Here is a 12,480-nt window from a genome sequence, read left to right as displayed (position 1 = left end):
AGATGAGGCAAATCTACATTACTTGCATAAAATTTCCATGCAATATATGGTTATAGCTCACCAATGTGTCTCAGAGCCAAAAGTTTTAGTTGCTTTCATGAATACTAATTTTTCTCTCAAAACTTAAGAACAGGATAAGTAGCTAAATTGGGAGAAGAAAAAAAAATCTAATTTAATTTTCTAGGTAGAAAAGCAACTTTAAGATGTGTAGCCATAGCTAAATGCATCTGAAATTCTACTGATATCATCTAGTTAAAATGAGGCAAACAAATACAATACAAGGAACAAAGAACAGACATGCAAGCAGCAGGAGCTAACAACTAAATTTAACTACAGCTACTTTCAGAGCCCACACTGACCAGAAGTACACAGACAGTATAGAAAAACAAGATATTTTTAAACAGTTGTGCTTTTGATTAAGCCAAGTCTCAGTATTAAGAACTATCTACCTACCCCACCAGGCTTAAACACTGTGCCCTCTGTAACAGCAAAGAGAACACAAAATGGAGGGTGAAATACACAAATACTAAAATACACAAATAAGCAAGTTAAGTGACCTGAAATACAACTGCACTGCGTAGACAGTGTTTGTCCTAAAGTGTAAGTTGGTTTTATGCACATTTGATGTGTCATTCTTACAAAGTGGCAATTTGTAAGTGAGCACACTCTACTACTGAATCAGGCAAATGTAGAATAAATGTAAATTCTATAGCCCCAGAAAGTTCATACAGAATTTACACTTAACGTGCAATTAGACTGGAGCTAAAACTCAAACTGTGGGCTTAGTCTGGGTTAGCATTTAACTGTTCAACAGTAGAAACAAAGTCTTATCAGATGCTGTATTCAACCGGTCCCTGTTAACACAAGGTTGTGAGGGGTTCCCCAACCAAAGAGACAAGTTTACTTAGGGCAAGATGTCAGTAAACTACTTAAATTCTTATTTTTCCATGATAGGCAGCACAATTTCCTATTTCTCCCCCCATCTGAGGCCACAGAACCAATCCCATAATTATTTCAGCAGCAGTGTATCTCTGACAGTAGCCCAAAGCAGTTACACGATGGCCAGGTGTATAAGGAGACTTCATTCAGCCCACTTCCTTTTCTCCTCCCCATTGTTTCTGTAGGTTAAACTGGCAGACAAGTCTACAAAGTACCATTCTATACCTTAACACAGCATGTATGGGGTTCTACTCCAGGAACCTCTGAGACCCCAAAAGTCAGGGAACTATTGCACACCTGATGCTGAGCTGGAAACGGGATAGCACTTAATCGAGTAGTGCCAACGTTCTCAGTTCTCAGTACGACCATTATGGGTGACTGAGCTAAAAATGAAGCCATTCTCTGGCAAGTAGATCCAAAGGAAAGAGAACAACAAGAATTTCCAAGAGAATGATAGCATTCAGGGCTGCACTTTTATCCATTACACATAGGATTTCCTTTCTGTTCTGAACTCAACTTACAGCCTTCATATTGGAATTGTTTGTGTTGACCACAGGAAGCTCCAAAGTCTGCCCCAGCTTTTGATTTTTCCTTGCATATCTCCAGCTTGTCACTTTTAAAAAGATCATGACACATCACTGCAGCAATGAAATAACCTTTTGATTTGTAAAATCCCTTCAGAACTTCTCTTTCATTGCTTTTCTGTTAAGTCTAGTATCTCTCAATGAAAAGATATTAGTGTAAGAGCAAAGAATTGTAATTTCCACAGCACCCTGGCAGTCAATCCACAACAACCTGAGATCCTGCATTAACTCCTCTCACTGTTGCTCACTGCAAATGACAGACTCTGACTGCATCTAGGAAGGAGCAGATTGTCATAACTTCTTCATGAAGTAGAAAGATGGAGATAGAACAGGCTTTGCAACAAACTGATGCCTGCTAATTCTTGGAAATTTTGGCACAAACACCAATGAAGTTATTTTAGGTGGAGTTAATTTTCATGGTTTTTCTTTACTTCAGTCAGCTGTGGTTTAATTACATTTTCGTTTTAACAGCAGCTAAATTAAAAATAAGACATGCCTTGCAGTTTGATTGTTAGTATTTTTATAAATTAACTTTTGGTTATAAAAATGCCCTCTTTTCCAACAGTCTGAGTTTGCTTCAGTCATACAAAATTATATTAAACAAATGAGGGGCAAAAGCAACAACCATGAGCTAAACCAGAGTTCCTAAAAAAGGCCATTAATTTCTACTTTTTGGCCTATTTCCAGCACAAAGAAGATAGCTTTGAAGTCAGATCACTATTAATTCACAGTCTGAGGATGAATGTATTCTTTCAAACTGCAAAAGTGAACATTTTCTTACCAATGAAACCCAGCTGAGAAAATTCTAGAATCATCCAATCTTCAGAAGCGAGCTGAAGTGCAAAATTTTTTATAGTGCTGAAATAATTCTGCTTGACAACAATGTCATCTTCGAGCTAGAGGAAAGTAGAAGTGATATCAAAATAAATAAATAAATAAATAAATAAAAACACTAGCAAAGCAATAGAAAAAAGTACAGCTAGGAAATACAGACATAATATATTGCTAAGACATAGCCATATATTTCTAATGCTAGCACTGATATAAAACATAGATGTCATAGCCTGGAATAACTATTGTAGGGATCAGTCTTTCTATTTGTGGAGAACTAATAGAGTCCTTCTGTAGTAAGACTCCACAAACATATCTCAACTTCTTACTTCAGAATATTGCTTTTCCAACTTCTTTCTTCAGAGGAAAATCATGCATGAAATAATGTTAGTCTAAGTGACATCATCAGAACAAGTAGAATATCTGCATTATTTGTACACAAACATGTCTGTTTACTCACAAAAGAAAGAGCATTGAAAGAGTTTCTCTTCTGAGACAAGAGCCTAAGAGACACAATGTCTGCAGAGGTGGGATTCATTTCGTCTGTCCAGCAAAAGCACAGGTGTGTAGTCCATAACCCCCAGTCCAGGCAGCAGAACTGCCAACATAGGGTGCTACAATCCCTTCAATTCATAGTAAGTGCAGGCCATTGCTGCATTAAGGATCCTGCTTCTCCTGTCCCTTCTAACAATGCATTCATGCCCTCCCCCTTGTGCTGACACTAATATTTGTGCAGCTTCCTGGTATCAAACCAGACTGTCACATGTTATTGGCTCTGCAGCTTCCCAGAGAGCTGAGACTCCAATACTCTCAGAGAGGAGTCAGCATAGCTTTGTGAAAACTAGATGAGATGTGTGGGACTTTACACCCCAAGGACACAGGCACAAAATCTAAATAAAGATCATTAGTGCAGTTACTAAATCTGCAATACCTGTAGGTAAGACTTCTACTTCAAAGCAGAAACACATGATAGGAACAATTCTGAGCTAAACTAAAGAAGAACTGCTTAACTCTGTAGTTGAAAACCTCTTCTAAAAAAAAGAAAAAAAATACGACGTCTATACACAACAGTCATATTAAAGTGACACTGCACTTTCAAAAGAAAATAGATTTTAGCTTCATTTCCACTCAAAATTATGCTGGCTTTTTTTTGCCAAGGCAACTCACCAATAATTAATTTGGGGCACAAGGAAAAAACAGTAGTTAAGCTGCTTGGATTCCTTCACTTTTTTTGCTAAGCATTTTAAGATGTGACATAAGACAAATTACTTTCTAATTCAGAGACAGTGAGAGTGTCCTGCTCAAATTACTTCCCCATATACCATAACCACCATATGTAATGCTCCCTTTAAATTATGGGATCAAGTTATCTCTGTTCTGTGTAGGTCCTTCGGATGTGTCCAACATCATCATTTCTGGAGACTCATTTGAAAAATTGTCTCAAAATAAAGAAGAGAAATTTACCTGAATGTAATAAACCCCCTTTTTCTGGGCATACATCATAAGAAAACAATAATCCAAGTTTTGTTTTGTTCTCCATCTGAAATTAAATTGAAAGCTTAAGGTTTATGAAAAAAGGTTATTTCAATACATGCTGGCAATATAAAGTAAATTTTACTATGAAGAATGACCCATATTAGTGAAATGTTAGGACAGCTGCTTTTGGCAATGTTCCCTCAGGAAATCCACTGTCTGAAAAAAAAGGAACAAAGCTTTCACCTTATGCTTTAATACAAACATGAAACTGGTTTAATTTGAACCTGACTTTGTGACAACTACCTGACATTTCAATAAAAACACATGTACATTTAAAATGCTAATTCAACAAGAACTAGTGGGTTTTACCCTGTATTTCATGAAGAAAAACAGTAAACAAAAGAGTCCACAAACAAGAATAAAAGTGTATCAAGTCTCAGTTCTCCTCCCAAAATTTAACCCTAAATGGATTCAACCAAGCATGGGCGCTGATCATGCACAGACCAGCATGGAGCTAGGAATGAGATGGATTCACAGAGCACTTTTAGCATCCCCACACTTGCAAGAATTACAGTACGAAAACATTTCAAGAATTCACATCCCACTTGCTGTTTTATAAACAACGAAAGTGTGGTTGTGGGAGGAGATGGGAAAAGATCTGGGGGAATAAACCTACCTCACTCTCTCTTTTGAGTCTCCAAATGTTTCTTTCAAGTTTGTCAAGTCGGGATAATAAGTTGCAGGAGGGGCTATTACTTCCACCAAGCCAGAATTGATCTCTGTAGAAAACCTGTCAATAGAAACATCCTGAAGTCACGTGAGAGATTCTGAGTTCTGTAGACTTCCTGCTCGCTAATGTTGGAACAGTTATTGTGTCTGGTTATGAGGACTTGTTCAAATGAGGCATATAAAAGAATAGTAGTATAGAAAAAAGTATTGTTTTCCTTAGCATGTCCTCCAGAGCACTGTTGCCTCTTGCCAATCAGAATCAAACTAGATTCTAAACATTTTTTTGCCTTTTTCTCAGAACCTAGTGATTTTTTTCTGCAGTTCTCTTTGAACATACAGAATACAAGGCGCTAACACAGATGTCACAAATTTCCGTTCATGTTTAAACAATTCCATCTGTTTATGTTGCATCAAATAATTTAATCCCACTTACTGTTTTACAGTTTAACTGACTGAATCACTGCCTCTTTGTCATCTCTTACTTTTTTGTTCAAAAGTCCGAAGCCCCAGGAAACAAAAAGGCATGATCTCTTATTTCCAAAATATTTTTTAATTGCTTATTACAACCTGATTTAGTTTATCATCAATAAAAAAAGAAATCCCCAATTAAAACTACAACTTACTCTCTTTCCAGGCTTGCAACGACACTGTTAACATAATCAAGATCAGTCTGCAGAAAAAAGAAACAAACAGAAAAAATTAATAGACAGTTCTGGACTTACATGTCAATAGAACAATGTAAAATAAACATCAGAGATGGCTGTCCTTGAAAATCACTTTCATTGCATAAGGTATTGGAGCAATACAAGAATGCATCACACATGTAACTATGTCTTACCTCTCATATGATAATTTTTTGGGAAATAATTATCTCAAGATATGCACTTAACAGAAAATTGTTAAAACTCATGCTCTTGATGACGAAATGATCACTGAGTGTTTGTGTAGGAAGAACTTATTATTATACAATAATAATAATATGTAAGAAAATATTACCAAAGAAAGCTTTCTGGAAAACAGTGCATTGAACACACACACACACACACACACACACACACACACACTTCTTTCAAAAGTACATCTCCTAAACTTTGGATTTAAAGCAAATTCCCTAACCACAGACAGCAGTGAACCTGCTGCCTTTCTGACCAGGGTTGTTTTTTTGCATCAGAGACTAAACTTGAGGGACTACCAATCCTATCAATCACTCAGCTCTCATAGATGCAACAATTCTAAAAATTACTTGTTGGTGAAAATACAAATAGTGACATTCTGGAAAAGTCTAGATAATCTAAATTGCCAGCACTGGACAATTATTCAACCTGGCTGTACACACGCATTCCAAGAAAAGAGTTTGTGAACTCATAAATGACTGAAAACCCTGGTCTTTGTTATACTTATTAATCTAATGATTTGACATACTGTTTACATTTTTGAAAAGAATAGTCTATAAATCAACCCAGATTCTGGCTCATAAGGATTCTGGAGAAAGAGTTGTCTTTGAAATGCCGGAAACAAAGGAACAGTTCATATTTTTTCTGATGAATTGTAACTTAGGATATCATTAAAGGATTATACACAGAGAATAAATCCCTCCCAAGCATTTCTATAGAACTGTTAATCTTGTTTGATAAAGGTGCTTACCCTTTGATCTTAAAAAAAATCACCATTTCTATTTTTTAAAGATGTATTTTTATGAAATCAAACATAATGCCAGTGATGCACGCTTTTCAAAAAGGACACCAACAGAAGTGGATTTCTTCCAAAAGCAGGTTTTAAATACCACAAGAACATGTGAGTAGAAAGTATTCCTCATAATTTTATCATATGTATTTTCTTCCTAAGTGCTATGCCTAGTGCTGGGCAGAAGTTCCGGTAAGCTGGTAAGGTGTTCACAATTTAAAACTCATCTTGCACTGAGTTCCACACAAGGAGACTCACAAGTCCATATGGACCTTGATATATCATTGTTCAAATACTTTTATGGATTGTACATACACATTTAATTAATAGAATGGAGTTAGACATAACTTTTTCTGGTTTGTGTAACAGTTGCAAATCAGAGTAACCTAGTGACTACCTAAAAATAATTTTAGTATATCCATCTTTAACTGAAGCATCTTTTTCTCTTTTCAAAACCCTTTAAACATCAAAAATACAGAAACTGCAATTCAATCATCATGTGAAAAGACAAAAATTTGCATTTCAGTTGGCATGCCAAACTTCAATTACCCAGTTCAGCATTAAGGACTCCAACACATCCAATAGAGTCCATACCGTAATTGCATAGAAAGATACAGGATTTATATATATCTACATACACACACTCAGCAAAAACACAGCTAGTTTCTATTCAGTTTTCCAGAGATTAAAATAAATGCCAAACTTCATGCCAACTGGAATCATGTATTTGATCACAAGCCTGTGCCTCAGTGCACATCTCCTTAGCAGGAACATAGTTTTGACCTATTTTCCACACTACCATGAAGCCTTGCTACTGCTTGTAAAACCTTACACTCTTACACAGAAAACATTACCATCAGAAAAAAAAAGTCTGGAATAAGGTTTTTTTCCCTACTTCCCACTATTTGTTTGTGTGCTTCACATGAAAGGCTGGCAGTTTCCCAGACAGAGCTGCAATCACAATAGAATGACATTAAAAAGATGCAGCTTGTAGTCTTCCAGCCTCATACTGTAGTCTTGGCTGCTGTCACACAAAGTCAAGAAGGTCTGGTCTAGCTGCTATGAACATGAAATACAGCAAATACCACTGCTGCTCAGTAGGTAACCTCTCCTTCTCAATCAGCAATCACTGCATCACTGCAGTGCAAAAGCAGATGACACTTTTAGAATGAAAAAGAACATGTAGATTAGAAGAGTTGATGCCATTTTTCACGATCAAATGCATTAAAACACTGGTATTCTGCCATCATTTTTAAATAAGCAGTTGTATTTATATCTACCAGCAGCATACAAGATTCAGAACCAGAATTTCAACACAAAACCCTTCCCTTCAGGACAGCAGGTTGACTGTCCTCTTTCCACATCAGAATTTCCAGAGAACTCCTCTCATTGCCCAGTCTAACACTAAATAGGATCTTTGCCAACACCCTTTGCTATGGATATGTCCCAGAAAGATGGCAATTCTAAGTTAATTCACATCACATCATGAAATAAGCATGAGAATATGCAGTTAATTTGATCAAGCTGTGACTACACCCAAGGGAAGAGTTAAGTAGACAGAAGACTTTGCAGGGTAGCAATGGAAGGAAATCTGGAATAGCTAAATTAAATCTAAGGATCTTTCAAGCAGGATCAACAAATTTAGTCAGCAATTTAAAAGCAACAGAAAAAAAATCCATTATTAATCAAAATCTATTCCCCATTTTCAAGGAATAAAGTGCTTACTGCCTTGACAAAATAAGACACAGGGTCCTCTTTATCAGTCTGAAGGACACAAGACTGCTTGCCTCCAAGAACTTTAAACTGGACAAGATAAATCCAGATTAATAAAAAGAAGTCACCCATGAAAAAAATATGTGTAACTGCTCTTTAGGCTTCCAGCGAAAATCATCTGGTAGATACTAGATCAACTTTGTCTACTCAGACATGATGAATTTAAAATCTGTTTCATGGCTTGTAACTATTGAAATGAAATGTTGCTGGTGATCCCAATGATACAGTTATGAATGCTTTTGTCTATCAAATCCAAAGCCATTACTAAAACTGTAATTTTTTCTTACTAAAACTCCTGAAGTTGAAGATCCAAAAAAATCCCTAGGAATTTTGGACCCATAAAAAAGAAGCACAAATGAATATTTTAAGAACAAATCCCTTTAAAGGAATTAAGTGCAAAATTGTGTTAGGCCCCAACCAAAGAGTTAACACGGCCAGCCACAAAGATGCATATTATCAATGAATTACATGAAGCCTTACAAACAACTTTGTCCTGCTGAGTGGATCTCTGACAACTTCATAATGAAAGGCATAAGTAGGGTTGGTTATTTTAGTATCAGCAGTTCAAATCTTTCGGTCTGTTCTTTCTTCCTAGTCATATGAAATTACTGATCTTCAAAAGAATGCAAAACACTTGAAGTGAGACATCTTCCTTTAACTATTCATACCAGATCAAGGATTGATCCCCATCAGCATCTTGCTTCCAGCAGAGGCAGCCATGAAAAGATACATAGCAAAGAATGAGAACAAGACACACAACACTTCCCCCCGCTATCATCCACGTTCCAACTACCTTCAGTTCAGGTTGCTTCCTCAGACAGATGCAATTTTGTGTATTTAATATTCCTCAGTAGACTTATGTTCAAGGTACCTCATTAGCATCCCCTTGAGCCTATGTAAACTTTCAACAAGAAAAGAAGATTTTTAGCTTATTGGATCTATGGAGTTTCATAAGCCTGTGAACATGGCTGTATCTAAGGTTTAACTCTTTGCACCAACAATTTTGATGACAAATGCATATAGAGTGCTTTGAAGAATCTCTCTTTAAAAAAAGCCTCAGAGTCTGTTGCAGAACAAACTAAAGTTGCAGATTGTCAGTGAAATAGGTTTTAAATTTCCTCTGTTTTTGTAAAATGCTGTACTCCAATTCTCTAAAGCACTTTTCTGTAGTGCAGGTGAGGCTGCACATCAAGTTTGTGATTATTCTAACATCTGTCTGAACAGACATCGTTATTCACAACAAACACAGAAAGAACCAGAGAAGCAGTGAAATTTCCAATCTTCTTTACTGACTTTTATGAGTGTGTGCCCAGCAGAGCAGCAGAATACATTATCTATCAGATAAAACAAGAGGTTAGAAAGTTCTGATGAACAGCTAGCCAAACATCATACAAAAACAAGATTTCTACTTTTAAGAATCAACCCTTTCATATTGTTAAATCCTAACTTCATACCCTCAAAAATGACAGAAGGTAGACTGTTTCTCAAAATGTAAGAAAAACTATGGCATTTAAGACCAAAGGTTTATTTACTGTCCTAAGTGGCAGATGCATAGAAAAAAAAAATGCAATCATAGAAACTCTCAAGCTAAAAAGGACCCAAAAGGATTATCAGGATCAACACCCAGCTCTTCACAGGACAACCTAAAACTAAACTGTATGACTAAAGCATCACCCAAACACTTCTTGAACTCTGACAAGCATGGTGCCATGACCACTTCCACAGGGAGCCTATTCCCATCACTGACCATTCAGTGAAGAACATTTTCCTAATGTCCAGTCTGAATTTCCCCAGTTCACACAGCTTCACACCATTTCCATGTGTCCTGTCACTGGTCACCAGAGAAAGGACATCAGCATCTCCTTCTCCACTGACCACCTCAAGGAAGCTGTCACCTGATGAAGTCACCTCTCAGTCTTCTCTTCTAAGTTTAACAAACCAAGTGACTTCAGCTGCTCCTCCAAAGTCTTGCCCTTGAGGCTTTTCACCATCTTGGGAATTTATCTAGTCTGTTAGATTATCCAGATCTCAATTCTTAAATTAAATCTACTGGAAGTAAGTCTTAAAGTATTCAAGAACACCTTTCAAAGAATGAAAAAAGTATCTGAGAAACAAGCATGCTAATCTACATCGTGTGGTCATTTCATTGCTTACTAATTACCATTTTATTTGATCTTTCGTCATCCCCATAGAATAGGAGTGGGATAATTTTATCACATATTTCATATAATGACAAGCAATATAAAATTACAGCCTTCAGAAAAGGCAAAGTAAATGTTTATTTGCCTTGAAAGAGTGAAAGTACATATGAGTATCATTACCTATATACAAGGCATTAACATTTACATAGGAAAAATCAGCCACTAATGTGGCATTTGGATCTATTTTGGGATATTTATGCAGTGAAGAAAAAGCCCTAAGGAATAAAAGTGCAGCAGTGGCTTCAGTGGTTGCAGTAGTGTGTGTATATAAACAAAGCCTGTGGAAAAAGGCAGTATCATCTTTTAGAGTTCAATAAATGCAGCTGGAAAAAAAATGATTTTCAGGAATACAGTGCCTTCTTTCAAATCTGAAGCAGTGAGTTCAAGTTAAATACAGAGAACATGACACCAAGATGCAAAGCAAAGAACTGGAATGAGAATACTGTCACAACATAACCAGCTAATGTTACATAAGCAAAATGCAGCCTGTGTCCTACATGAGTTAATGACTTCATCTCTCCCTTACTGAAATTTCCCCCTCTACCACATAGGCAAGAAATTTCTTTCTGTCTCCAGTAATTTCTAAGATTAACCCAACTCAGTTCAGGACAGGGTTTCACGACACAAGTCTTTGGCAGCAATAGCAGGAATACAAGTATAGTCTTGTACCACTCCACTCTTGTTTCTCCCTACCCTTGTGCCCTGCCTGTCAGATCCTCAACCATGAGGGCACACATCCATATGGATTGTGCTGTGAACCACAAAGCTGTGCCAAAGAACAAGCTGAGTTTTTAAGAAGGCCAGCCAGAGAAAAAGAACATCACGGGACAATTCAAGACCAGACATTCAGATGCAAGTTATGCTAGTGTCATGTAGCCACTACTAGTTTTGTGCATGTTGCAGATTGAAGTCTGGTTTTTGGAGTCTGAAAGAAAGCAGCATATACTGCCTTGAAGAATGGGAAACCTTTTGTTGTCCTTGGGGAAGCCTGTAAATTGTTGAAACAGTCTAGAGAGCTTATCTTCCAGAAGACAGGCAGTTGCTGTGTACAGTCTGAAGCACCCTTCTACAATTTGCGCTCTTTATTTGGAGGACAGAAGGAATTTTTAGGTCCAGGCAGACCACTGTAGCAAAATTTGATAGTGTTGTCCAAAATTCAGTGTCAGTTCAGTCCACCATACAAGTATGAAGTCACCTGCCACAACACTTCTGAAATAAGATTATTACCTCCCACCTCACAAATACCCTAGATGTCACCGTGAGAGATCAGACATAACTCTGGCTGTCAATACCGATGTTCCCTTACCAGAAGCATCAGGTAGTTATTGTGGCCCAGCTGCACCCCAGCAAGTATCTCAAGAAGCACTTTGGTCATTCAAGCCTGGGCTTGAGGAAAGAGCACAATCCTGGATTTTATCTTTGCGCTGAGATACTAAATTTGTCTCAGGTACTTTGAAGTTTTCAAATCCTGTCAAGGATCTTTTCTTAGATCTAAGAAGGATTCTTATCACTGGTAATTCCTTATAAAAACTTTGCTGGTCATTGACATGAAAAGAGGAGTATAAAATCCTATGTTGGTGCCCAGTATTAGCAGCCCATACTTCTGTGTACCAAAGCTTAGGTGACAAAGAAGCAGGGACTGCAAAAACAACATAAATATCTCAAATTCTCCTGGACAGGTCAAGCTACTTTTTCAGATACAAGAGCTGGCAGTGTATCTAGAAGGTGTGTTCATCCTGATGAGTTTTGAGTGAGACGTCCAAAACAAAGATTCCCATCTGTGTAGGCCTTTAATATTATTTGGTGTAGATCATGTATCTTGATACAACAGCTTTGATTTTTTAAAAATATATATACATTACAGACATACATACATATGTACACACTAAGATCGACCAGATTTTCTCCAACCCAGGATGCACAGTCATATCTTTCAAGGACTAGGAATACACTCTCCAGAGCAGTTCCAAGAAGGGGCAGCTCACAAGTTTTCAACAATTAGCAGAAAGCACAAACATCTCTGTAGCTGGGGTAATGCTAACACATCCAGGTTGAGAGCAAGACAGTCAAAATACTCTTTTGTTTTCTATCAAGAGAGCTGCTGATCAGAGAGAACTATAATTCAGGCCCAGAGCAAGAAGAGGTGAAAATACAGGCTCATTTATTTTGTGGAGAAGGTTTACATATTGCACTACAGTGTTAATAACTACAAAACAGGTTCAGCAAGGTTTGACCCAGTACGTGGGCATGACCCAGTCCTTAAT

General features: G+C 37.2%; 1 protein-coding gene across 2 annotated transcripts in view; it reads right to left on the bottom strand.

Moving 5' to 3' along the window:
* Window positions 1–12,480, bottom strand: part of MGAT4A (alpha-1,3-mannosyl-glycoprotein 4-beta-N-acetylglucosaminyltransferase A) — a 74,639-nt gene that overhangs the window by 27,282 nt on the left and 34,877 nt on the right. For both annotated transcript variants that reach the window (XM_069006053.1, XM_069006058.1), the window contains exons 6-9: window positions 5,183–5,229; window positions 4,507–4,620; window positions 3,819–3,894; window positions 2,305–2,419 (exon numbers count right to left, since the gene is read on the bottom strand). In XM_069006053.1, coding sequence (XP_068862154.1) covers window positions 2,305–2,419; window positions 3,819–3,894; window positions 4,507–4,620; window positions 5,183–5,229 — 352 coding nt within the window. The remainder of the gene's footprint in view (window positions 1–2,304; window positions 2,420–3,818; window positions 3,895–4,506; window positions 4,621–5,182; window positions 5,230–12,480) is intronic.

Source organism: Aphelocoma coerulescens, chromosome 1 (assembly GCF_041296385.1).
Source record: "Aphelocoma coerulescens isolate FSJ_1873_10779 chromosome 1, UR_Acoe_1.0, whole genome shotgun sequence".
Classification (NCBI taxonomy): domain Eukaryota; kingdom Metazoa; phylum Chordata; class Aves; order Passeriformes; family Corvidae; genus Aphelocoma; species Aphelocoma coerulescens.
The sequence above is the reverse complement of the archived record's forward strand: the minus strand, read 5'-3'. Positions and strand labels throughout refer to the sequence as shown.